The sequence below is a fragment of the Lampris incognitus genome, chromosome 8, assembly GCF_029633865.1.
Source record: "Lampris incognitus isolate fLamInc1 chromosome 8, fLamInc1.hap2, whole genome shotgun sequence".
Classification (NCBI taxonomy): domain Eukaryota; kingdom Metazoa; phylum Chordata; class Actinopteri; order Lampriformes; family Lampridae; genus Lampris; species Lampris incognitus.
This window is the reverse complement of record NC_079218.1, coordinates 61,698,625-61,726,572: the sequence shown is the minus strand read 5'-3', so window position 1 is coordinate 61,726,572 and position 27,948 is coordinate 61,698,625. Positions and strand designations below refer to the sequence as shown.

Below are 27,948 nucleotides of genomic sequence, written 5' to 3'. Positions count from 1 at the left end.
CATCATCATTCTATCTCTGTCACTTCTCTACCATCCATCTCCATACTATCTCTGTCACTTCTCTACCATCCATCATCATTCTATCTGTCACTTCTCTACCGTCCATCTCCATACTATCTCTGTCACTTCTCTACCATCCATCATCATTCTATCTCTGTCACTTCTCTACCATCCGTCATCATTCTATCTCTGTCACTTCTCTACCGTCCATCTCCATACTATCTCTGTCACTTCTACCATCCATCTCCATACTATCTCTGTCACTTCTCTACCATCCATCTCCATACTATCTCTGTCACTCCTCTACCATCCGTCATCATTCTATCTCTGTCACTTCTACCATCTGTGGTCATTGTTCAGTCAAAGCACTATTAAAACTATTAATGTTGCTGCATCATTAACCTTGTACCATCTTACTTTTACTGTATGACAAACGCGTCATCTCAATGATCTGTACGGATTAAATTAAGTGTATTTGTGTGTGTGTGTGTGTGTGTGTGTCAGGAGGATGTGTGTGTCCCCAGTCGCAGGGTCGTGGTGACAGGTGCCACAGGTCTGCTGGGCCGGGCCGTGCTCAGAGAGTTCCAGAACAATGACTGGTGGGTTCTGGGTACTGGATACCGGCGTGCACGTCCACGCCACCTCCGCTGTGACCTGCTGGACGAGGAGGCTGTCAGGAGCTTCATCCAAGACTACAAGGTGTGTGTGTGTGTGTGTGTGTGTGTGTGTGTGTGTGTGTGTGTGTGTGTGTGTGTGTGTGTGTGTGTGTGAGAGCGAGCTGATAGAATCAGACACTGAACTAGATAGTGGGGATTGACTTCAGAGCGACAAGACTGAACATTTACATGCAACAAATGTGCTTTTTAAATCGTATTTTTATTTTAGAAAAGTATTCATTTCAGCCATCATCATTTTACACAGTATCAGTATTACTGCAGTTAGAGCCACAAAGGACGGTGCTCACTCAAAACAACACATTTTGCAGTACATTTGATAACCATGTGTACACACTGGCTCTTCCAGAGCTTTTCTTTTGTAGAGTTCATTTGAAGCATTTACAGCATGGGAAGCTTTCACTTTAAATACCACAACTGTGTGAAGAAAAAAAGGAATAATGAGTTCGCTGTTAGATGCAATAAAATACTCTAAATAACATTATGTTCTCACCCATTTATTCTGTTAAGTCAGCTGAAATCTGGCCTTATAGGTTTAATGTACTCATGCCACTTGGTCCCAACCTGGACAAAAAAATCTTTTTGACTCTGAGGGAAAATTAGTCTTTCCATATTTTATGTTTCATACATTATTTCTGTCCATTTGTCAGTGGTTGGTGGCTCTGGTTCCAGCCACTTCCTCGTGACAGTCTTTTTGCTTGCTGTCAGAAGTATTTTTACCAGTTTCTTATCATTGGTATTCCACCCTTCAAATGAATGTCCCCATGTATACAGTATCACGTCTAAGAGAATACATTATTCATGTGTGTATGAATAACCTGGCAGTTCCAGAAGGTGTGGAAGTGATTGGCATCAACATTTATCCCACATAGTGTCCAACACTTATCCCACATAGTGTCCAACATTTATCCCACATAGTGTCCAACATTTATCCCACAAAGTGTCCAACACTTATCCCACACAGTGTCCAACATTTATCCCACATAGTGTCCAACACTTATCCCACACAGTGTCCAACACTTATCCCACATAGTGTCCAACACTTATCCCACATAGTGTCCAACACTTATCCCACACAGTGTCCAACACTTATCCCACACAGTGTCCAACATTTATCCCACATAGTGTCCAACACTTATCCCACACAGTGTCCAACACTTATCCCACATAGTGTCCAACATTTATCCCACATAGTGTCCAACACTTATCCCACATAGTGTCCAACATTTATCCCACATAGTGTCCAACATTTATCCCACAAAGTGTCCAACACTTATCCCACACAGTGTCCAACATTTATCCCACACAGTGTCCAACATTTATCCCACACAGTGTCCAACACTTATCCCACACAGTGTCCAACATTTATCCCACATAGTGTCCAACATTCATCCCACACAGTGTCCAACATTTATCCCACACAGTGTCCAACATCTACCACCACTTCTCTGATGTGATTTTTGCAAGGCCATATTAAAAAAAAAACCTTACAAAACTTTTCCAACAGGGTTCTCACCCTGTAGTTGAACTAGTTGAATTCCACTATGCTTGACATATTCCTTTCCAGCTCTCTTCTGGAATATTAAAATGGCCCTCCTCTCCCTTGTCTTGTATGTACAGTGTGTTCTCAGACTTGGACAGGAGAATGGCATTGTACATTCTGGAGATGATTTTATCATTATTTTACTATGCCTTTATTTTACAGGAAGTCCCACTGAGATTAAAAATCTTTTACAAGAGAGACCTGGCCAAGGTAGCAGCCATACAAAATCACAACTTATTAAAAAGCAACATACAATATGATATACAATAAAACAGAAAGAGCTATTCAAACACAGTGTCCTCTCAAGAAAAACAACTGCATGTCCCCTTCACCACCTTCTTTATGATGCCCTTAAATTCATCAATGGATATGTTTCTAATTTTACATATTTTCCAAATTATTCCTTAACCAAGGTGCATAGTAGGAAAAGGCAGTTTTCCCTAGGTCTGTCAAAACCTGGGGTGCTTTAAAAAGCAACCACTTGGAGCAGCGTAGCTTGTACCTGTCAGAGTTGAGACAGAGAAAGGGTACAGAGATGAGCTAAAGATAAAAATATACCAGTGCTGTGTCTGCGAATGGTCAATGATGTCCAACCCCCCAAAGCATGAAGAATGAAATGGTGAATAACGGACCAAGCAATCAAGATGGCAGCACGCACACACACACACACACACACACACACACACACACACTACGAGCTTCTCTGTCCCTTGTATGAGTTTTTGCATTCATTGTTAGCTTTCTCACATATAGTACATGTACAACGATCATCGATCAACAAACACAATGGAGAACAGGAACGGCCAGGAGAGAATGTAAATACTGGTCACGCTGGTCAGAGTATGGTGGAGTTTACATTTCACAAAGCGATGAGTGTGCCTTACATGCTTTTACACAACAGTGATGCTGCAGTCAGGTGATTTGCTCAGTCCTGAAACTAATCTATTTGTGGTGATGTTGTTAGAGGACGTATATCATGTTGGTGTGTATTTTGGTGATGTTGTTAGAGAAAGTATAACGTGATGTGTATTTTGTGGTGATGTTGTTAGATAAAGTATAACATGTTGCTGTGTAGGTTGTGAAGATGTTAGAGGAAGTATAACATGTTGGTGTGTAGTATGTGGTGATGTTGTTAGAGGAAGTATGATGTGGTTTGTAGTACGTGATGATAGAGGAAGTACAACATGTTGGTGTGTAGTATGTGGTGATGTTAGAGGATGTATAACATGATGTGTAGTATGTGGTGATGTTAGATAAATATAACATGTTGCTGTGTAGGTTGTGGAGATGTTGGAGGAAGTATTACATGCTGGTGTTGTATGTGGTGATTTTGTTAGAGGAAGTATATCATGCTGGTGTGTATTTTGGTGATGTTGTTAGAGAAAGTATAACGTGATGTGTATTTTGTGGTGATGTTGTTAGAGAAAGTATAACGTGATGTGTAGTATGTGGTGATGTTATTAGATAAAGTATAACATGTTGCTGTGTAGGTTGTGAAGATGTTAGAGGAAGTATAACATGTTGGTGTGTAGTATGTGGTGATTTTGTTAGAGGAAGTATAACATATTGGTGTGTAGTATGTGGTGATGTTGTTAGAGGAAGTATAACATGTTGGTGTGTAGTATGTGGTGATGTTATTAGATAAAGTATAACATGTTGCTGTGTAGGTTGTGAAGATGTTAGAGGAAGTATTACATGTTGGTGTGTAGTATGTGGTGATTTTGTTAGAGGAAGTATAACATATTGGTGTGTAGTATGTGGTGATGTTGTTAGAGGAAGTATAACATGTTGGTGTGTAGTATGTGGTGATGTTAGAGGAAGTATAACATGTTGATGTGTAGTATGTGGTGATTTTGTTAGAGGAAGTGTGACGTGGTGTATAGTATGTGGTGATGTTAGAGTAAGTATAACATGTTGGTGTGTAGTATGTGGTGATGTTAGAGGAAGTATGACGTGGTGTGTAGTATGTGATGTTGTTAGAGGAAGTATGACGTGGTGTGTAGTATGTGGTGGTGATGTTAGAGTAAGTATGACGTGGTGTGTAGTATGTGGTGATGTTAGAGGAAGTATAACATGTTGGTGTGTAGTATGTGGTGATGTTGTTAGAGGAAGTATAACATGTTGATGTGTAGTATGTGGTGATGTTGTTAGAGGAAGTATAACATATTGGTGTGTAGTATGTGGTGATGTTGTTAGAGGAAGTATGACGTGGTTTGTAGTACGTGATGTTAGAGGAAGTATAACATGTTGGTGTGTAGTATGTGGTGATGTTGTTAGAGGAAGTATAACATATTGGTGTGTAGTATGTGGTGATGTTGTTAGAGGAAGTATAACATGTTGGTGTGTAGTATGTGGTGATGTTGTTAGAGGAAGTATAACATATTGGTGTGTAGTATGTGGTGATGTTGTTAGAGGAAGTATAACATGTTGGTGTGTAGTATGTGGTGATGTTGTTAGAGGAGGTATAACATGTTGGTGTGGTAGTATGTGGTGATGTTGTTAGAGGAGGTATAACATGTTGGTGTGGTAGTATGTGGTGATGTTGTTAGAGGAGGTATAACATGTTGGTGTGGTAGTATGTGGTGATGTTGTTAGAGGAAGTATAACATGTTGGTGTGTAGTATGTGGTGATGTTGTTAGAGGAAGTATAACATATTGGTGTGTAGTATGTGGTGATGTTGTTAGAGGAAGTATAACATGTTGGTGTGTAGTATGTGGTGATGTTGTTAGAGGAAGTATAACATGTTGGTGTGTAGTATGTGGTGATGTTGTTAGAGGAGGTATAACATGTTGGTGTGTAGTTTGTGGTGATGTTGAAGGAAGTATAACATGTTGGTGTGGTAGTATGTGGTGATGTTAGATGAAGTATAACATGTTGGTGTGGTAGTATGTGGTGATGTTGTTAGATGAAGTATAACATGTGTACTTTATGATTACTGAATGACTTTTTATGTGAACTAAGCATTTTCTAAGAATAAAAAAACGAATGTGTGTGTGTGTGTGTGTGTGTGTGGGGGCATTGTGTGTGTGTGTGTGTGTGTGTGTGGGCATTGTGTGTGTGTGTGTGTGTGTGTCAGCCTGATGTGATCGTGCACTGTGCAGCAGAGCGGAGACCAGATGTGGTGGAGCGACACACAGAGGCAGCTGTTCATCTGAACGTGCACGCCACCGCCACGGTTGCCAAAGAAGCAGGTGGGTGCAGCAGTGTCGTCTGTGTGCCCCTTCATCAAGACTGTGTCAGTGTTGCAGAAGGGATGTTGCTCACAATAAATACACCATGGAAGAGTCACAGCAGCTTCATTTTGTTGAGTTTGAAATTGTGTGTGTGTGTGTTTGTGTGTGTGTGTTTGTGTGTGCTACAGCAAGTAGCGGTGCATTTCTGATCTACATCAGCTCTGACTATGTGTTTGATGGACGGAGCCCCCCCCATGGTGAGGACGACGCCCCAAATCCCCTGAACATCTACGGCCGAAGCAAACTGGAAGGAGAGAGAGAGACCCTCCGCCACTGTCCAAGTACATGTCTTTCTTTATACACACACACACACACACACACACACACGTATATACAAACCCCAATACCAATGAAGTTGGGACGTTTTGTGTAAAAGGTGAATAAAAACAGAATACAATGATTTACAAATCCTTTTCCACCTATATTCAATTGAATACACTACAAAGACAAGATGTTTAATGTTCAAACTGATAAAACTTTATTGTTTTTTGCAAATATTCACTCATTGTGAATGTGATGCCTGCAACACATTCCAAAGAAGCTGGGACAGGGACAACAAAAGACTGGGAAAGTTGAGGAATGCTCAAAAACCACCTGTTGGGAACATTCCACAGGTGAACAGGTTAACTGGAAACAGGGGAGTGTCATGATTGGGTATAAAAGGAGCATCCCTGAAGAAAGGCTCAGTCGTTCACAAGCAAGGATGGGGCGAGGTTCACCACTTTGTGAACAACTGTGTGAGCAAATAGTCCAACAGTTTAAGAACAACGTTCCTCAACGTACAACTGCAAGGAGTTTAGGGATTTCATCATCTACAGTCCATCATATCATCACAAGATTCAGAGAATCCCGAGAAATCTCTGCACGCAAGCGGCAAGGCCCAAAACCAACACTGAATGCCCATGACCTTCGACCCCTCAGGCGGCACTGCATTAAAAACCCACATCATTGTGTAAAGGATATGACCACGTGGGCTCAGGAACACTTGGGAAAACCATGGTCAGTTAACACAGTTGGTCGCTACATCTACAAGTGCAAGTTAAAACTCTACCATGCAAAGCCAAAGCCAGATATCAACACCACCCAGAAACACCGCCCGCCGGCTTCTCTGGGCCGAGCTCATCTGAGATGGACTGACGCAAAGTGGACAAGTGTGCTGTGGTCTGACGAGTCCACATCTCACATTGTTTTTGGACATCATGGACGTGGTGTCCTCCGGGCTAAAGAGGAAAAGGACCATCCAGATTCATATCAGCCCAGAGTCCAAAAGCCACATCTGTGATGGTATGGGGGGTGTGTTAGTGCCCATGGCATCATGGGTAACTTGCACATCTGGGAAGGCACCATTAATGCTGAAAGGTCCATACAGGTTTGGAGCAACATGTGCTGCCATCCAAGCGACGTCTTTTTCAGGGACGTCCCTGCTTATTTCAGCAAGACAATGCCAAGCCACATTCTGCACGTGTTACATCAGCGGGGCTTCGTAGTAAAAGAGTGCGGGTACTGGACTGGTCTGCCTGCAGTCCAGACCTGTCTCCCATTGCACATGTGTGGTGCATTATGAAGCACACAATACGACAACGGAGACCCCGGACTGTTGAGCAACTGAAGTCGTACATCAGCAAGAATGGGAAAGAATTCCACCTACAAAGCTTCAACAATTAGTGTCCTCAGTTCCCAAACGCATATTGGGTGTTGTTAAAAGGAAAGGTGGTGTAACACAGTGGTGAACATGCCCCTGTCCCAGCTTCTCTGGAACGTGTTGCAGGCATCACGTTCACAATGAGGGAATATTTGTAAAAAAAAACAATAAAGTTTATCAGTTTGAACCTTAAATATCTTGTCTTTGTAGTGTATTCAGCTGAATATAGGTGGAAAAGGATTTGCACATCATCGTATTCTGTTTTTATTCACATTTTACACAACGTCCCAACTTCACTGGAATTGGGGTTTGTGTGTGTGTGTGTGTGTGTGTGTGTGTGTGTGTGTGTGTGTGTGTGTGTGTGTCCATGTATGTAGATGTGTCTCGTCACTTTGTACATCACTTTGTCGTGCTGTTTGTCGCTCTCTATCTATATACAAATGGGTGACAAATTAAAGGACAAATCAGCGTAAGGTGTGCTAGTAAGGTGTTGGACCACCACGAGCCTCCAGAACCGCTCCAGTGCTCCTTGTCATAGATTCTACAAATCTCTGAACTCTACTGGAGGGATGACCCCATTCTTCCAGAAGATAGCCCCTCCGTTTTTTTTTTCATGATGGTGCTACTACTACTACTACTACTACTGCTACTACTACTACTGCTGCTACTACTGCTACTACTGCTACTACTGCTACGGCTACTACTACTACTACTGCTACTTCTACTGCTGCTGCTGCCACTACTACTACTGCTGCTACTGCTACTACTACTGCTACTACTACTACTACTACTGCTACTACCACTACCGCTACTACTACTACTTTCGGCTGCTCCCGTTAGGGGGCGCCACAGCAGCTCATCCATTGCCATTTCTTCCTGTCTTCTGCATCTTCCTCTGTCACACCAGCCACCTGCATGTCCTCCCTCACCACATCCATAAACCTCCTCTTCGGCCTTCCTCTTCTCCTCTTCCCTGGCAGCTCCATATTCAGCATCCTTCTCCCAGTATACCCAGCATCTCTCCTCCACACATGTTCAAACCATCTCAATCTTGTCTCTCTTACTTTGTCTCCAAACCGTCCAACCTGAGCTGTCCCTCTAATATACTCGTACCTAATCCTGTCCTTCTTCATCACTCCCAGTGAAAATCTTATCATCTTCATCTCTGCCACCTCCACCTCCTCCTCCTGTCTTTTCATCAGTGCCACTGTCTCAAAACCATACAACATGGTCTGGTCTCACTACCATCTTGTTAACCTTCCCTTTAACTCTTGCTGGTACCCTTCTGTCACACATCACTCCTGACACTCTTCTCCACCCACTCCACCCTGCCTGCACTCTCTTCTTCACCTCTCTTCTGCACTCCCCGTTACTTTGGACAGTTGACCCCAAGTATTTAAACTCATCCACCTTTGTCACCTCTGCTCCTTGCATCTTCACCTTTCCTCTGTCCATTCCACTGGAGAGCGCTGTCCAACACATCAGTCAGAAATCTCTCGGGTCCGCGGTGGCGTAGCGGTCTAAGCATCGGCTCTGTGTCGATGCAGTTGCCCACTGGGGACCGGGGTTCGCGCCCCGGTCTCGTCAGATCCGACTATGGCCGGACTCGACGAAGGAGCAATCATTGGCAACGCTGTCTTCGGGAGGGGGGCGGAGTCGGCTTGTGTTCGTCACGTGAATGCGTCTCTGTGTGTGTCGGAAGAAACAGTGGTTCGGCTTGGAGTCGCCTTGTCACGAAAGTGGGGAGGCGCTTTCCTTCGAGACTGCCGGCCGGAGAGATGCAGTTGGCGAACGCATGGAGTGCGAGGGTGGGTGTTTGAATTAAAATAGGGATCGATTGGCCACTAAATTGGGAGAAAAAAGGGAAAAATCAGAAATAAATTTTTAAAAAAAATCTCTCATAGGTGTTCCACTGGGCTGAGGTGTGGTGGCTGTGAAGGCCACCACACCTCAGCCCAGTGGAATCATCTTCATCAAACCGTCCAGTGAGCCCTCATGTCCTGTGGATGGGGGCATTGTCATCCTGGAGGAGACCCCTCCCATCAGGGTAGACATGTCTCATCATAGGATGAAGGTGGTCACTCAGAGTAACTTTGTATTGCTCTGCAGTGACCCTTCCCACTCAGGAGAAAAGTGAACTCAAACCATGCCAGGAAAATGCCCCCCACACCATAACAGACCCCCGGACCCCCTCACTGTAGGGGTCAATCATTCAGGTTTTTCATTTGATCTGTCACCGTCTGCATGTCAGTCTATATATCCCATTATGTCTGTGTGTCTGACACGAGTCGTCCCATCATGGTAAACCAGTCACCGTGTTTCACTTACACACACACACACACACACACACACACACACACACACACTGCAGCACGACAACTTGTTGTTTCTGATGCCGGAGGTGTTAAACAAGCCCCTCACGGGCACTCATCTATGGTGTACCGTGTCTGTGTTGTCCGAGTGTGTTCTGTGTGTGTGTATATATTTATTACATATATATGTGTGTGTGTGTGTGTGTGTGTATATTACATATGTGTGTGTATATATTACATGTGTGTGTATGTATATTACATATGTGTGTATATATATTACATATATGTGTGTGATCTCTGTGTGTATGTATTACATGTGTGTGTGTGTGTGTGTGTATATATTATATATGTGTGTGTGTGTGTGTGTGTGTACATATATTACATGTGTGTGTGTGATCTGTGTGTGTGTGTGTATGTGCATGTGTGTGTGATCTGTGTGTGTATATATTATATGTGTGTGTGTGTGTGTGTGTGTGTGTGTGTGTGTGTGTGTGTGTGTAGGAGCTGTGGTGCTGCGGGTACCGGTGCTGTATGGGGAGGTAGAGTGTGTGGCGGAGAGTGCAGTGACAGCGTTGTGGAGTCGCGTCCAGCAGGGGGAGATGGAGAGCTGCACGCTGGACCACTGGCAGCAGAGATTCCCTACTGACACCCGAGACGTGGCCACCGTCTGCAGGAAAATAGCTGAGAGAGGACTGCAGGTACCCGTCTGTCTGTCTACCTGTCTCCATGCTGATCTGTAGGAAGATGGGTTCCAGTACCTGTCTGTCTGTACTAGCAAGAGCAGGCATTTTAAAGTCTACACTTTAACAGGGGAATTATTCGTCCTTTCCCCAAGTATTTCCCAGAAAAAGCATACGGATGTCTGAACAGCTGGAGCCTTGCTGTGGAAAATTAGATTATGATTCATGTTTCTATTCAGTTCTACTCTCACTTCTTCAGTGTACAGCAAAACTATCATCTAAATGAGTGTGGCATTTTAGCAGGTCAAATGTTACAAAGAGCTTTTACTGCACGAGACAGTAATAAAAAACAACATAATGTAATAATAAGTAGTAATGATGATATATAATAATGTCATATTAATGTAGTAATAATGGCATATAAGAATGTAGTGATAATGTAGTACTAATTATATATAACGTAGTAATGATATATAATAATGTCATATTAATGTAGTAATAATGGCATATAAGAATGTAGTGATAATGTAGTACTAATTATATATAACGTAGTAATGATATATAATAATTAAATAATAATGGAGTAATTATACATAACGATATAATAATGTAGTAATAATATATAATAAGGTCATAATAATGTAGTAATAATGATATATAATTTAATAATAATGATATGTAATAATGGAGTAATAATAATGTGGTAATGATGTCCAGAATGTAGTGATAATGTAGTACTAATAATATATAGTAATGTAATAATAGTGTAGTAATAATTATATATGTAATAATAATGGAGTCTACTACTACTACTTTTGGCTGCTCCCGTTAGGGGTCGCCACAGCGGATCATCGGTTTCCATGTCTTCCTGTCCTCTGCGTCTTCCTCTGTCACACCAGCCACCTGCATGTCCTCCCTCACCACATCCATAAACCTCCTCTTTGGCCTTCCTCTTCTCCTCTTCCCTGGCAGCTCCATATTCAGCGTCCTTCTCCCAATATACCCAGCATCTCTCCTCCACACATGTCCAAACCATCTCAATCTTGTCTCTCTTGCTTTGTCATAAAACCGTCCAACCTGAGCTGTCCCTCTAATATACTCGTTCCTAATCCTGTCCTCCTTCATCACTCCCAGTGAAAATCATAGCATCTTCAACTCTGCCACCTCCAGCTCCGCCTCCTGTCTTTTCATCAGTGCCACTGTCTCCAAACCATACAACATAGCTGGTCTCACTACCATCTTGTAAACCTTCCCTTTAACTCTTGCTGGTACCCTTCTGTCACACATCACTCCTGACACTCTTCTCCACCCGCTCCACCCTGCCTGCACTCTTTTCTTCACCTCTCTACTGCACTCCCTGTTACTTTGAACAGTTGACCCCAAGTATTTAAACTCATACGCCTTTGTCACCTCCACTCCTTGCATCCTGACCATTCCACTGTCCTCCCTCTCATTCACGCATAGGTATTCCGTCTTGCTCCTACTGACTTTCATTCCTCTTCTCTCCAGTGCATACCTCCACCTCTCCAGGCTCTCCTCAACCTGCACCCTACTCTCGCTACAGATCACAATGTCATCCGCGAACATCATCGTCCATGGAGACTCCTGCCTGATCTTGTCCATCAACCTGTCCATCACCATTTCAAACAAGAAAGGGCTCAGAGCCGATCCTTGATGTAATCCCACCTCCACCTTGACCCCATCTGTCATTCCAACCACACACCTCACCGCTGCTACACCTCCCTCATACATATCCTGCACCACTCCTACATACTTCTCTGCAACTCCCGACTTCCTCATACAATACCACACCTCCTCTCTCGGCACCCTGTCGTATGCTTTCTAAATCTACAAAGACACAATGCAACTCTTTCTGGCCTTCTCTATACCTTCTCTATATCCTTCCACCTTCTTAGCACACTCTCCTCGCTTGTCAGCACATTTCCATCTCTATCCTTGATCGCCCTAACTTGTTGCACATCCTTTGCAGCTTGGTCCCTCTGTCTAGCCAATCGGTACAAGTCCTTTTCTCCTTCCTTAGTGTCTAACCTGTCATACAACTCACCATACACCTTTTCCTTTACCTTTGCCACCTCTCTCTATGCTTTACGCTGCATCTCCTTGTACTCCTATCTACTTTCTTCATCTCTCTTACTATCCCACTTCTTCTTTACCAACCTCTTCCTCTGTATACTTTGCTGTACCTCCTCATTCCACCACCAAGTCTCCTTGTCTTCCTTCCTCTGTCCTGATGACACACCAAGTACCTTCCTAGCTGTCTCCCTCACTATTTCTGCAGTGGTTGCCCAGCCATCTGGCAACTCTTCACTACCACCCAGTGCCTGTCTTAACTCCTGCCTGAACTCCACACAGCAGTTTTCCTTCTTCAACTTCCACCATTTGATCTTCGCTGTGTCTTCACTCGCTTCCTCTTCTTGGTCTCCAAAGTCATCCTACAGACCACCATCCGATGCTGCCTAGCTACATTCTCCCCTGTCACCACCTTGCAGTCTCCAATCCCTTTTAGATGGTGCCTTCTACATAACATATAGTCCACCTGTGTGCACTTTCCTCCACTCTTGTACGTCACCCTGTGTTCCTCCCTCTTCTTGAAATATGTATTCACCACAGCCATTTCGACCCTTTTCGCAAAATCGACCACCATCTGTCCTTCCACATTTCTCTCCTTGACTCCATACCTACCCATCACCTCCTCATCACCTCTGTTCCCTTCACCAACATGTCCATTGAAGTCCGCTCCAATCACCTCTCTCCTCCTTGGGTACCCTTTCCACCACATTGTCCAACTCACTCCAGGATTCTTCTTTTTTGTCCATCTCACACCCAACTTGCGGGGCATATGCGCTGATAACATTCAGCAATACACCTTCAATTTCCAGCTTCATACTCATCACTCTGTCTGACACTCTCTTCACCTCCAGCACGCTCTTGACATACTCTTCCTTCAGAATTACCCCTACCCCATTTCTCCTCCCATTCACACCATAGTAGAAGAGTTTGAACCCACCTCCGATACTCCTGGCCTTACTCCCCTTCCACCTGGTCTCTTGCACACACAGTATGCCTACCTTTCTTCTTTCCATCATGTCAGCCAGCTCTCTCCCTTTACCAGTCATAGTGCCAACATTCAATGTTCCAACTCTCACCTCCACACTCCTACCCTTCCTTCTCTCTCGCTGCCTCTGGACATGCCTTCCCCCTCTCCTTCTCCTTCACCCAACAGTAGCATAGTTTCCACCGTCACCCTGCTGGTTAAAAGTATCGGTGGCGGTCGTTGGTAACCCGGGTCTCGACCGATCCGGTATGGAAATCTTATTTATGATCCGCATATTTGATTTGGCAAAGATTTTACGCCGGATGCCCTTCCTGACGCAACCCTCCCCATTTGTCCGGGCTTGGGACCGGCACTAAGGATGCACTGGCTTGTGCATCCTCAGTGGCTGGGTTGTAATAATAATGGAGTAATGACATATAGTAATGATTATATAATGTAATAACAATATATGATATATGTCATAATGTCATAATAATGGTATATAATTATGTAGTAATAGTGACAGTGTAGTGACATGTAGTGCTAATGATATATAATAATGTAATAATAATGGAGTAATGATACATAATAATGTCATATTAATGTAGTAATAATGATATATAATGTAATAATAATGGAGTAATAATGATATATAATAATGTCATAATAATGTAGTAGTAATTACATGTAAGAATGTAGTGATAATGTAGTACTAATAATATATTGTAGTGACCTACTTGCAGGTTAGATATTCCCCGTGCGAGCCAGAGACGATCCCTTTAAGACAGTGGGCGGGGGTTAGGAAGGCAGGCTGCTGTTTATTCAGGACACCATCTCCGGCCAGCGGTTGCTAGTTGATTCGGGCGCACAGCAGAGCATTCTGCCTGTGACACCAGTGGATGTGATGGCTGGTGGATTCAGCCCCCCCATGGATGCTGCTAATGGCACCCCCGTATGCACCTAGTATGGCACGAGGTATGATGTCGGTGGTAAGCAGGAGCGGGTTTTGCTGGACCGCCTCAAGCTGGCCCACCTGGACTTGGACAGGCCGGTTCAACTGGCCCAGCCCCCTTGGCGTGGATGCCCCCCTGCCCCTACACCCTTCAAGAGGGGCTGTTTTGGCCGCATTATTCGTCCCCCGCCACATTGCTTTTTTTTTTTTTGTCATGGTGAATTCTGGGGGGGCGAGTGTAGTGACCTACTTGCAAGTTACATATTCACCATGCGGGCCAGAGACAGTCCCTTTAAGACAGTGGGCGGGGGTTAGCAAGGGGTATTGTGGGTAGAGACGAGGCTGAGGTTTTAAGCTAATGAACTGTTCATTTTGAGTAAGTTGGAGGAAATGAACGACCCCACGGCTGTGTGGTCAAAAGGAGAAGTGGTCTCGTCTCCTTTCTTTCATCCTCCACAGTGTAATAATGTTATAATAATGTAGCAAAAGTTATATATACTAATGTAGTAATAATGGAGTGATGATATATAATAAAGTCATAACAGTGCAGTAATAATGACATTTAATAATGGAGTGATAATGATACCTTTTCCCATTGGGCACCTTAAGACTGGAGAAAGAAACTAAAATGTAGTTAAATGGGGGAAACTAAACTGTAGTGAAATAACATGGCAGAATCTACAAGGTAATGGAGCAGCAGGGTGTGTCAGTTCTTATTGGCTGTGTAGAAAAGTTTCATGGAAAACTGAATATCATTACACTAAAATAACTTGATCATGTATCGATAAATATATATATATAGGTAGATATATACACTACCGTTCAAAAGTTTGGGATCACATTGAAATGTCCATATTTTTGAAGGAAAAGCACTGTACTGTTCAATGAAGATAACTTTAAACTAGTCTTAACTTTAAAGAAATACACTCTATACATTGCTAATGTGGTAAATGACTATTCTAGCTGCAAATGTCTGGTTTTTGGTGCAATATCTACATAGGTGTATAGAGGCCCATTTCAAGCAACTATCACTCCAGTGTTCTAATGGTACAATGTGTTTGCTCATTGGCTCAGAAGGCTAATTGATGATTAGAAAACCCTTGTGCAATCATGTTCACACATCCGAAAACAGTTTAGCTCGTTACAGAAGCTACAAAACTGACCTTCCTTTGAGCAGATTGAGTTTCTGGAGCATCACATTTGTGGGGTCAATTAAACGCTCAAAATGGCCAGAAAAAGAGAACTTTCATCTGAAACTCGACAGTCTATTCTTGTTCTTAGAAATGAAGGCTATTCCATGCGAGAAATTGCTAAGAAATTGAAGATTTCCTACACCGGTGTGTACTACTCCCTTCAGAGGACAGCACAAACGGGCTCTAACCAGAGTAGAAAAAGAAGTGGGAGGCCGCGTTGCACAACTGAGCAAGAAGATAAGTACATTAGAGTCTCTAGTTTGAGAAACAGACGCCTCACAGGTCCCCAACTGGCATCTTCATTAAATAGTACCCGCAAAACACCAGTGTCAACATCTACAGTGAAGAGGCGGCTGCGGGATTCTGGGCTTCAGGGCAGAGTGGCAAAGAAAAAGCCATATCTGAGACTGACCAATAAGAGAAAAAGATTAAGATGGGCAAAAGAACACAGACATTGGACAGAGGAAGACTGGAAAAAAGTGTTGTGGACGGATGAATCCAAGTTTGAGGTGTTTGGATCACAAAGAAGAACGTTTGTGAGACGCAGAACAAATGAAAAGATGCTGGAAGAATGCCTGACGCCATCTGTTAAGCATGGTGGAGGTAATGTGATGGTCTGGGGTTGCTTTGGTGCTGGTAAGGTGGGAGATTTGTACAGGGTAAAAGGGATTCTGAATGAGGAAGGCTATCACTCCATTTTGCAACGCCATGCCATACCCAGTGGACAGCGCTTGATTGGAGCCAATTTCATCCTACAACAGGACAATGACCCTAAACACACCTCCAAATTGTGCAAGAACTATTTAGAGCAGAAGCAGGCAGCTGGTATTCTATCGGTAATGGAGTGGCCAGCGCAGTCACCAGATCTGAACCCCATTGAGCTGTTGTGGGAGCAGCTTGACCGTATGGTACGCAAGAAGTGCCCATCCAACCAATCCAACTTGTGGGAGCTGCTTCTGGAAGCGTGGGGTGCAATTTCTCCAGATTACCTCAACAAATTAACAGCTAGAATGCCAAAGGTCTGCAATGCTGTAATTGCTGCAAATGGAGGATTCTTTGACGAAAGCAAAGTTTGATGTAAAAAAAATCTTATTTCAAATACAAATCATTATTTCTAACCTTGTCAATGTCTTGACTCTATTTTCTATTCATTTCACAACATATGGTGGTGAATAAGTGTGACTTTTCATGGAAAACACAAAATTGTTTGGGTGATCCCAAACTTTTGAACGGTAGTGTATATATCAATGAATAGATATATATAGGTAGATATAGATATCGATAGATATAGATATATATATAGATATTAGATTGCTTTAATAGCCACACGACCAAGGCCGGTGGAATTTGTTAAATAATCTGACTGTGTGTGTGTGTGTGTGTGTCTCTCTCTCTCTCTCTCTCTCTCTCTCTCTCTCTCTCTCTCTCTCTCTCTCTCTCTCTCTCTCTCTCTCTGTCTCTCTAGGATCCCTCTATCCGTGGAATCTTTCATTTTTCAGCAAAAGAACAGATGACCAAATATGAGATGGCTGTGGCGATGGCCCAGGCCTTCAACCTGCCCTCTGCTCACCTCATACCGGTAACCACAACCATACACAGTGTACACAACACATACACATTATTAACCACAACCATACACAGTGTACACAACACACACACACATATATAACCACAACCATACACAGTGTACACAATACACACACATATATATATAACCACAACCATACACAGTGTACACAACACACACACATACACATTATTAACCACAACCATACACAGTGTACACAACACACACACACATATATAACCACAACCATACACAGTGTACACAACACACACACACACATATATATATATATATATAACCACAACCATACATAGTGTACACATATATATATATATATAACCACAACTATACACAGTGTACACAACACACACACACATACCACAACCATACGCAGTGTACACAACACACACACACATATATATATATATATATATATATAAACCACAACCATGCACAGTGTACACAATACACACAAACACTGTACATAGAACTTTATGTGCACACTGTACTGTATGTATGACAAACCAGTAATAGATACACATTCCCCCTTCCCTCTCCTGCGGTAGCTGACGGAGCAGCCAGGGGGCGCCTTGCGTCCAGAGAATCCTCAGCTGGAATGTTCCAGGCTGGAGATGTTGGGTCTGAGCGTCGAGCCGCGACCGTTCAGGTTGGCCATCACTCAGAGTCTGTGGCCATTTCTGCCAGACAAGCGCTGGAGACAGACTGTCTTTCACTGACTGACTGACACACAGGCACACAGACTGTCTTTCACTGACTGACTGACTGATACAGAGAGACAGACTGTCTTTCACTGACTGACTGAGTGACACACAGAGACACTGTCTTTCACTGACTGACTGACTGACACACAGACTGTCTTTCACTGACTGACTGACTGACTGACTGATACAGAGACAGACTGTCTTTCACTGACTGACTGACACACAGACACACAGACTGTCTTTCACTGACTGACTGACTGATACAGAGAGACAGACTGTCTTTCACTGACTGACTGAGTGACACACAGAGACACTGTCTTTCACTGACTGACACACAGACACACAGACTGTCTTTCACTGACTGACTGACTGACTGATACAGAGACAGACTGTCTTTCACTGACTGACTGACACACAGACACACAGACTGTCTTTCACTGACTGACTGACTGACTGACTGATACAGAGAGACAGACTGTCTTTCACTGACTGACTGACACACAGACTGTCTTTCACTGACTGACTGACTGATACAGAGAGACAGACTGTCTTTCACTGACTGACTGAGTGACACACAGAGACACTGTCTTTCACTGACCGACTGGCACAGAGAGACAGACCGTCTTTCACTGACTGACTGACACACAGAGACAGTCTGTCTTTCACTGACTGACTGACTCACAGAGACAGACTGTCTTTCACTGACCGACTGATACAGAGAGACAGACTGTCTTTCACTGACTGACACACACAGACAGACACAGAGACAGACAGTGTGTTTAGTATCTATTCATAGATTTGTGTATGTGTATTTTATTTCAGTGGAGTTGAAGCAGTTTCTTCTGCAGGGCATTCTATTCTATTCTATGTTGTATTGTATTCTGTGTGTCCTATTCTATTGTTGGACACTGTATTCCTTCTATATTTTACGTTCCAAGTTGTCTATGCTGTGTTATTCTGTGTTTTGACTGTATATTTAAAATATTTCCATATGTTCTATACTGTGCTCTACTGTGATTTTGCTGGATACTCTACAGTTCTGTGTAGTATCTGTCGAGTACTGCATTCTGTTTTCTATTCCGTGTATGAGATGGCAGCAGCTAGTCTGTACTGTGTTTTGAGGTGTATGCTGCTGTGGTTCTGCTGGACACACCATTCAATCTTGTTTCACTGCAATAAAGTAAAGAATGTTCAAATGAAGAAACTGACTGGTGTCTGTCTCCAACCATCAGCACCGCCAACCCAGAGACCCTGCTGGAACCTGAGCTCTACTCACTGATGTAGTATTATGTTTTACTCACTGATGTAGTACTATGTGTTGGTAAAGGTCTTCTACCTGCTTGTTCTGTCATACCTGCTGGTTAGACACAACACCTCCACCTCTTTTTCACTTAACACCTCCTTCCTTCTTCCTTATCTGGCTGCTGTGATGAAGAGGAAAACACTGTGCAGCTGTCATTCTCCTGGTGAAGTCCTACCAGGCACCAGCCATACTTATCACTCAACACTACCTGCCTTCTTCCTCATCTGGCTGCTATGATGAAGAGGAAAACACTGCAGCCTGTCATTTTCCTGGTGAAGTCCTACCAGGCACCAGCCATACTTATCACTCAACACTACCTGCCTTCTTCTTCCTCATCTGGCTGCTGTGATGAAGAGGAAAACACTGTGCAGCTGTCATTCCCCTGGTGAAGTCCTACCAGGCAGCAGCCATCCTTATCACTCAACACTACCTGCCTTCTTCCTCATCTGGCTGCTGTGATGAAGAGGAAAACACTGTGCAGCTGTCATTCTCCTGGTGAAGTCCTACCAGGCACCAGCCATACTTATCACTCAACACTACCCGCCTTCTTCCTCATCTGGCTGCTATGATGAAGAGGAAAACACTGCAGCTGTCATTCTCCTAGTGAAGTCCTACCAGACAGCAGCCATCCTTATCACTCAATACTACCTGCCTTCTTCCTCATCTGGCTGCTGTGATGAAGAGGAAAACACTGTGCAGCTGTCATTCTCCTGGTGAAGTCCTACCAGACAGCAGCCATCCTTATCACTCAATACTACCTGCCTTCTTCCTCATCTGGCTGCTGTGATGAAGAGGAAAACACTGTGCAGCTGTCATTCTCCTGGTGAAGTCCTACCAGGCACCAGCCATACTTATCACTCAACACTACCTGCCTTCTTCCTCATCTGGCTGCTGTGATGAAGAGGAAAACACTGTGCAGCTGTCATTCTCCTGATGAAGTCCTACCAGACAGCCGCCATACTTATCACACTCCACTGCATGACCCCATGAACAGTCTTACCAACCACACAAGTTGAGTGATTTGTGTATTTGTGGAGTAGCTGTTGTCTTGTCTAGAAAATATCACTGGCATGATACTGGTTTTTTAAACAAGGTTTATTTTCAAACACAAATCCTACAACTACAACACCCACCCACCCACCTGAAACATCCATCCATTATTCAAACTGCTTATCCTGCTCTCAGGATAAGCAGGCCGCCAGGCCATCACAGGGCCGACATACACACACACACAAAATTAAACCTTTTCATTCAAATCTGATGGACCCGAAACAACGTCAGTTAAACCATAACAACTAACAAAGTAAAAAAGTAACAGTCATGAATTAAATAAACAAAAGAAAAGGGAAAATTAGCTAAATAAATAAACAAGCAAAAGGGAAAAGGAGAATAGGAGAGCGGGGTTGGTTGATTGATTGAGTGATTGATTGATTGATTGATTGATTGATTGATTTAGATTGTAAGCCCGTCAACCCCGGCCACCAACTGAGCATCGAACTCCTCCACAAAGTCTACAAAGGAGTTCCATGTCGAGTGGAATTTGGATGTAGATCCTCTCATGGTATATCTGATCTTTTCTAGTTTCAGTGGCTGCATAACCTCTGCAACCCAACATGTGGAAGTAGGAGGGGAAGCGTGGTGATGCTGCTCAATAACCCAGGTAAGAAACTCGAGGAAGGTTGAATCAGGTCATCCGGACACAAGGTTTACTGACAGAAACGTTTCACCATCATCCGAGTGACCTCTTCAGTCTCACCTGACTGAAACAATCTACTACCTTCGGCTGCTCTCCCATTAGGGGTCGCCACAACGGATCATCTGTTTCCATTTCTTCCTGTCCTCTGCATCTTCCTCTGTCACACCAGCCACCTGCATGTCCTCCCTCACCACATCCATAAACCTCCTCTTTGGTCTTCCTCTTCTCCTCTTCCCTGACAGCTCCATATTCAGCATGTCCCTTACATGACCCAACACTTAACTGAATGAGAGAAGAAGAAGAAGGGAGAAGACCTAGCCAAGTGTTGCCAGTGTCCAGCCTTCCTTATTGTCGTCACCGCTCTCTGCCATGTGTTCCTGCTAGCTGATGGATGGGACAGCAACTGAGTAGACAACATCATCCTCCTTGGACACTGAAGACGAGGTGGACACCATCCCCTACTTCTGTCCTCGAGTCACTTAAGTATCAGAGAACATATTTCTTTGATATCGCGCGCTATGATATTTTTTTGGGGCACCCAACTTTTGTTGTATTTCAACTGTTTGTTGGGAGTGTTTTCACATGGATCGAGGAGTATCAAACCAAGGATGATGCTGCCCGTGTCGCTTACATGACCAACCTGCTCACAGGCTAAGCAGCTCAGTGGGCCACTGCTTCCTGGTCCATGAAGGTCAGTTTCTGCCTCACCTACGAGGACTTTGTGGCGGAACTACGGAAGGTTTTCCACCATCCAGTCGGTGGCCAGGACCCTGGTGCTCGGCTGAGCAGTATCCAGCAGGGCAGTGGCAGTGTCACAGACTACTCGGTAGAGTTCAGGCTGGCCGCAGCTGAGAGCGGCTGGAACGACCAGTCACTTCGGGTCACCTTCCGGAGAGGTCACAGCGAGGCTGTCAAAGACCAGCTAGCCACCCGGGAGGAGCCCACCTCCCTCGATGACCTGATCAAGCTCGCCATCCGCATCGACGGACAATCTCTTCCTCCTCATCGGCCTTATGACTGTGCTATCGACCTCCACTCTGGGGCACCCCTTCCCAGCAGTCGTCTGTACAGTCTGACCATCCCCGAGAAGGCTGCGATGGACGAGTACATCTCTGAGTCCTTGGCAGCGGGGCTCATTCGGCCCTCGTCCTCCCAGGTGGCAGCTGGATTCTTTTTCGTGAAGAAGGACGGGGGCCTCCGACCCTGCATTGACTATCGCCAACTCAATGAGATAACCGTCAATAACAAGTACCCCCTTCCTCTCATGAGTTCCACCCTTGAGCCCCTCACCCAGGCTACAAGGTACTTTCCCAATCAGAGAAGGAGGTCTTAGCCAAAGGACTGAACTTCGCCATGACACCCAAACAACTACCTATAGTTGACCTCATCACATCCACAGAATCAGCCATGAGGAAAAACAAGCTAACGGAAACCGAAGCAGAACAGCTTAGATTAAAGGTATCAGCAGCTCTGTCCAATGCGAAACTCCCTCCTTCCAACCTAACCATGGAGGAAAGGAAAGCCGTGACAGCCCTGAGCAAGGATGAAAACATCACTATCCTTCCAGCAGATAAGGGGAGATGAACGGTTATCCTCAACACAACAGACTACCAGGCCAAGATCACGTCATTACTCAGCGACACCGACACCTATGAACCTCTGAGATGCGATCCTACTAGTGGTTACAAGAGGAGAATAATAGAGTATCTACAGAAACTACAGAAAGGAGGAACCATTGACTGGATACAATACCACCGTCTCTACCCACAAGATAACATTCCATGCATATATGGACTCCCTAAGATCCATAAAGATGGAATCCCCCTCAGGCCCATCGTCAGCAGCATAAACTCGGTCACGTACAACACTGGCAAACATATAGCCAACATCTTGACCCCTTTAGTGGGCGAAACACCTCACCATATCCAAAACTCCATTGACTTCGTGGACAAGGTCCAAGGCGTAAAACTGGAACCGGATGAAACCATGGTATCCCACGACGTGACCTCGTTATTCACCTGCATCCTAACTATGGAGGCTTTGGAAACTGTGAGACAACGTTTGCTACGGGACGACACCCTCCACAATAGGCCAACCTCAGCCCAGACCAGATTTGCCAACTACTGGACCTTTGCCCGAACACTATATATTTCCAATTCAGGGGCCAGTTTTACAGACAGAAACACGGCTGTGCAATGGGCTCACCAGTATCGCCCATTGTGGCCAGCTTATATATGGAAGAGGTAGAACACAGGGCCCTGAACTCCTTCAGAGGAACACCTGCGAGCCACTGGTTCAGATATGTGGACGACACATGGGTCAAAATCCAAACACAAGAGGTGCAAGCGTTTACCAAACACATCAACTCAGTGGACAAGAACATTAAGTTCACAAGGGAAGACGTAAAGAACAACAGTTTGCCCTGTGACGTCCACATTGGGGAAGACAGGAGCCTCCACACTGGGGTTTACAGGAAACCTACACACACAGACCAATATCTACTTTTCCATTCACACCACCCACTGGAACACAAGCTGAGCATCATCAGAACTCTGCAACACAGAGCTGACAATGTGCCCAGCAGCACTCAGGCCCAACGAGAAGAACACAAACACCTGAGGGGAGCTTTAAAAACCTGCAGCTACCCCAGTTGGACCTTTGTGAAAACTGCAACACGTTCCAAAAAGACCAACTGGGTGAGCGACAAGGAGAAAAGGAACAGAAGGAATAGCACAGTCATCCTGTATGTTTCTGGGGTCTCCGAGAAACTCAGGAGACTTTTCAACAAACACCGCATCCCAGTATACTTCAAACCCAGCAACACACTCCGACAAAGACTGGTTCATCCCAAAGACTGTGTACCACACACCCGGAAAAGCAATCTGGTGTATGCTGTACAATGCAATGAGGATTGCACTGACCTATACATAGGAGAAACCAAACAACCACTACACAAACGGATGGCCCAACACAGAAGGCCAAACTCCTCAGGACAAGACTCAGCAGTCTATCTACACCTAAAGGAGAAGACACACTCCTTCGAGGACAGCAAGGTACACAGTTTGGACGGAGAAGATAGATGGTTTGAAAGAGGGGTGAAGGAAGCCATCTATGTGAAACTGGAAACACCATCCCTCAACAGAGGAGGAGGTCTGCGACACCACCTATCTCCCACTTGCAATGCTGTCCTTTCATCTCTACCCAGGAGACTCAAGAAGCCTAGCCTCCAAGAACAACAGTCGCTCACTAACGACTTCAACCACTCTCATGACCACTGAACAATGAAGTCGAAACTGCTAAACAAATGCAAATCAATAGCTCCGATAACGACGGGCGCGGCCATAACATCGGAGCACAGGAGAGCCACTCATATCTATGGCTCTGTTAGAGACGGGCGTTGGTAAACATCGGAACACAAAGAGCCATGGACATCTCTAGCTCTGACAACGACTCCTAGAGGATAAATGCTGAGTCTCATCAGCAGCCAGTCAGACTAGCTTGGTCTAGTCAGAAAGGCAGGAACTGAGGAAGCCTCTTGGATGAGAGGCGAACCGTCTTCACGGATATATACCAAGTCCAGTTGCACTTGATTCAACTCCTTTGGATGTTTTTATTTACGTTTTACACAATGTCCCAACTTCATTGGAATTGGGGTTTGTATTTTTATTGCAAACTCTTGTAATGATAGGATATGTGTGGGAACATATATATAGTACGGGGTTGATGTAGGGACGCTATTAGAGGACGGACCGGATATTGTATTGACATCGTGGTATATGCGTACATAATAGTGCCCAGGATCAGCATACTATATGGTGTCAGAAGTTTGATCCCGTCTCCAGAGGACGTTTGAGCCGTTCGGAAGGAGTTGTCGGGCGAGTTATATAACCGCGACGTGCGAACAACGTGAGTCCCGTTAGCTAAGCTAAGCTAAGCTAGCCAGCAGTTAGAGACTGTGTGCAGCTAGGCTAGCTAGCTAGCTAGACGGTCGGTTGAACGTGACGTTACAAGACAGCAAGAACGCGATGGATTCCCTTTTCTCTATCAACCCGCCGGGAAACTTTGACTTTTCTGACTTTGCTAACTGGCCCAACTGGAGTCGCCGGTGTGAACGATTCAGAATAGCTGCTGGACTGGACAAGAAGAGTGAAGAATATCAAGTGAATTCACTGGTTTACACACTGGGTGATAAAGCAGATGATGTTTTAGGCACGCTAGGCCTAACTGATGATGAACTTAAGAAGTACAACAAAGTAAAAGAGGCTTTTGATAAGCATTTCATTTGCAAATATGTCATTTATGAAAGGGCTCGTTTCAATAAGAGATGCCAAGAGCCAGGAGAGTCGGCTGAGGCCTTCATCTCTGCAGTTTACAAACTAGCAGAAAACTGTCAGTATGGTGCACTACAAGAAGAAATGATCAGAGACAGGTTAGTGGTCGGCATCAGACATAATGGACTGTCAGAGAGGTTACAGATGGATAGTGACCTGACCCTAGAAAAAGCTATACATGAAGCTGGTGTAACCCTGTGGTTAAATTATAGGCCTTAGATATATGACATTGCACTATTAGATAAGAGTTTCGCCTATGTTTGTTATTTTGTATACCTTTTGAATATGAATATATTATATTGTTGATATTGTTCTGCAAAACAGTTGTTTACCAATGTGAAATGCATTTACTTTCGTGTTGAAACTTACCATTGTTGTGATTGGTTGGCTGTGGAGAGAATACCTTACCTTGAATGTGATTGGTTGAGAGGGCAGCGGGAAACGTCAGCACGAGCAGACTGGACTGGGAGAAAGAGGTCTCTCGTCCCTGGTGTGAGCAAAACGGAGCAGTTTGATGTCGAGTTGTTTTATGCTATTTTGCGGTGAGAGAAATGTAATTGAAGTTTAGTGAACAGTGATGTGTGCGGGTGTCTGACCGAGACCCATCCCGGGAACTGTTGGTGTGGACTGGGGAGACAAACTGACTACTCGTCAGTCCCATATGTGGACCCAGCGACGTTACGGAGCGAGCTAGCCAGTCGGTGTTCGTCGTTAGCACAGCAAGACGGGCGAATGGACTGGATGCGGTGAGGGGCTCTCCCCACAGTGAGTCGGGCCGTCTTCTAGTTTAGCGAAGTAACGTTATCAGTACAGTGTAGTGGTGTGTTCATGCGACCATCGAGGAACGCAGAAGGAGTCGTCTGTTGCCGTGTTGGGCTGCCGAGGCGAGATGGTGATGAGATGGTGCTAACGGCTAACTAGCCAGTTAGCTAGGATGGCTGCCTGCCTGACGTTCGCTGCTGTGCTGCGGTGAGAAGCGCGAGACGAAGAGGAGCATTCTTTGTGAGTACAAGTTGGATGTGCGGGCTTCCAAGGGGAGCGAAGAGGAATGTTTAGGGTCCCAACGTACCCGATAAAGAAACAGGCCTGCAACTGGGGGTTGACTTTCTTTTATTTTATTGCCGGCTTAGTTATAGGGTTATTGAGCTGTATGCTAAGGCGTTGGTCTGATTAATTTATGTATATCTTAATGCAGATGCTTGTTAGCCATTGAGGCTTATCACTTTCATTCATTCTAATAATTATTACCCATAATACATTTGTATATATAATTCTATGTACCTGTGTGAGTGTGGATTATTCATGTGTGTTTATTCCTGTGGTGTCTAGGCTATGGTAAGTGACATGTTGAGACAACCTTAAAGGGCTAGTCCACCATTTTAATATAAGTTACTCGGTGACACATTGAGGTGTCTAGACCATGTTAGATTGCCTTAAAGGGGTCATATGCCATACTTGAGCGCCTTAAAGGGGTAGTCAACCTTTTTAGTTGGAGTTACCAGATGACACTGTAAGACATTTAGAGCCTTTAGAACATACTTTAAACACATAAAAAGCGAAGTTAACATACTTCAATAGTTTATTGGATACCGAGTTGTATAGAGAACTCAGGAGCGTTGTCCTTGACAGTTAAAAAGGATAGATAGCGCTACACTAAGACATGAAGAAATCAAGAAGCAGCAACCCGTAGTGAGAGAGACGACAGACCAGAAGGAGGCAAATGTAGATCTACTGAAATTCAAGCAGAAGTCTCACAAAGATCAGACAGGTAAAACAGCCTACAAAAAGGGTCGAAGAGCAGAAAAGCTGTGGCAGATGTGGAAAAGCTCCCGCACACTCCCTGAACAGCTGCGCTGCACGGGAAGCGGAGTGCAGAAAATGTCGGAAGAAATGACATTTTGCTGCTGTTCGCAAATCCAGCAGAGTGGGTGCAGTTCAAGAAGAAGAAGAAGAGGAGGAGGAAGATCCTCTTTTCCTGGGAGCAGTGTCAGCAGGAGAAAAACCGAAAACATGGAAAAAGACGCTGAAAGTGAATGGCCAAGAAATGACTTTCAAGTTGGACACAGGAGTGGACGTGACAGTCATTCTAGCTACTGCCTACTCAAAAGAGCAGCAACAAAACCACTATGTGGGCCCAGCAACGAACCTCTTAAGGTGAGTGGTCAGTTTGATGGAGTCATGGAATACAAGGACAGGACAACGACACAACGAGTGTACGTCGTACAGGAGCTGGCAACTCCTTTGCTTGGCTTTCCAGCCATTTCAGCACTGCAGCTACTGCATCCAGTGGACAGTGTGAGAGAGCTGGAGGCTGAGATGAAAGAAGAATACTCCAAAGTCTTCACAGGGCTGGGTTGCCTGAAGGGGGAGTACAGGATAAAGCTGAAGAAGGAGGCCAAGCCCTACGCGTTGTCACTGACACGACGTGTACCTCTACCGCTACACGACAAAGTCAAAGCAGAGCTCCAGAGAATGGAGGACATGGGAGTGATCATGCCCATTGAAGAGGCGACGGACTAGTGCGCGGGGATGGTCGTCGCACCAAAGCCCGAAGGAAAAATCAGAATCTGCTCCGACATGACCCATCTGCACGAATACATCGTCAGAGAAAGACATATCTTGCCTGCCGTCGACGAAACCCTGGCCAAGCTCGCAGGTGCAACAGTGTTTACAAAACTGGATGCCACAGCCGGGTTCTGGCAGGTCCCTCTACATCCAGAATCAGTCCCGCTGACAACATTTATCACCCCGTTCGGGAGATACTGCTACAAGAGGCTTCCGTTCGGGATCTCATCAGCACCAGAACATTTTCAAAAGAGGCTGACACAGATGCTGACATGGCTGGAAGGCACTGTGTATCACGCGGATGACATTCTCGTCTTTGGGGCGACATGTGAACAACATGACCGCAGAATCCACCAGGTCTTGGAGCGGCTCCAGAAGGAGGAGCTGACGCTCAACAGTGAAAAATGTGAGTTTGCAGTGGACAAGGTCATGTTCCTGGGCCATGTCGTCGGAGCTCAAGGCATTGAGGCAGACCCTGG

At 44.7% G+C, this 27,948-nt stretch overlaps 1 protein-coding gene across 2 annotated transcripts in view; it reads left to right on the top strand.

Annotated features, from left to right (window-relative positions):
* mat2b (methionine adenosyltransferase 2 non-catalytic beta subunit) overlaps nt 1-18,766 on the top strand; it is a 31,398-nt gene extending 12,632 nt beyond the window's left edge. For both annotated transcript variants that reach the window (XM_056284977.1, XM_056284976.1), the window contains 6 exons: nt 505-699; nt 5,295-5,409; nt 5,580-5,732; nt 9,907-10,103; nt 16,751-16,864; nt 17,419-18,766. In XM_056284977.1, coding sequence (XP_056140952.1) covers nt 505-699; nt 5,295-5,409; nt 5,580-5,732; nt 9,907-10,103; nt 16,751-16,864; nt 17,419-17,589 — 945 coding nt within the window. In that variant the 3' untranslated portion in view covers nt 17,590-18,766. The remainder of the gene's footprint in view (nt 1-504; nt 700-5,294; nt 5,410-5,579; nt 5,733-9,906; nt 10,104-16,750; nt 16,865-17,418) is intronic.
* Nucleotides 18,767-27,948: the final 9,182 nt, after the last annotated feature.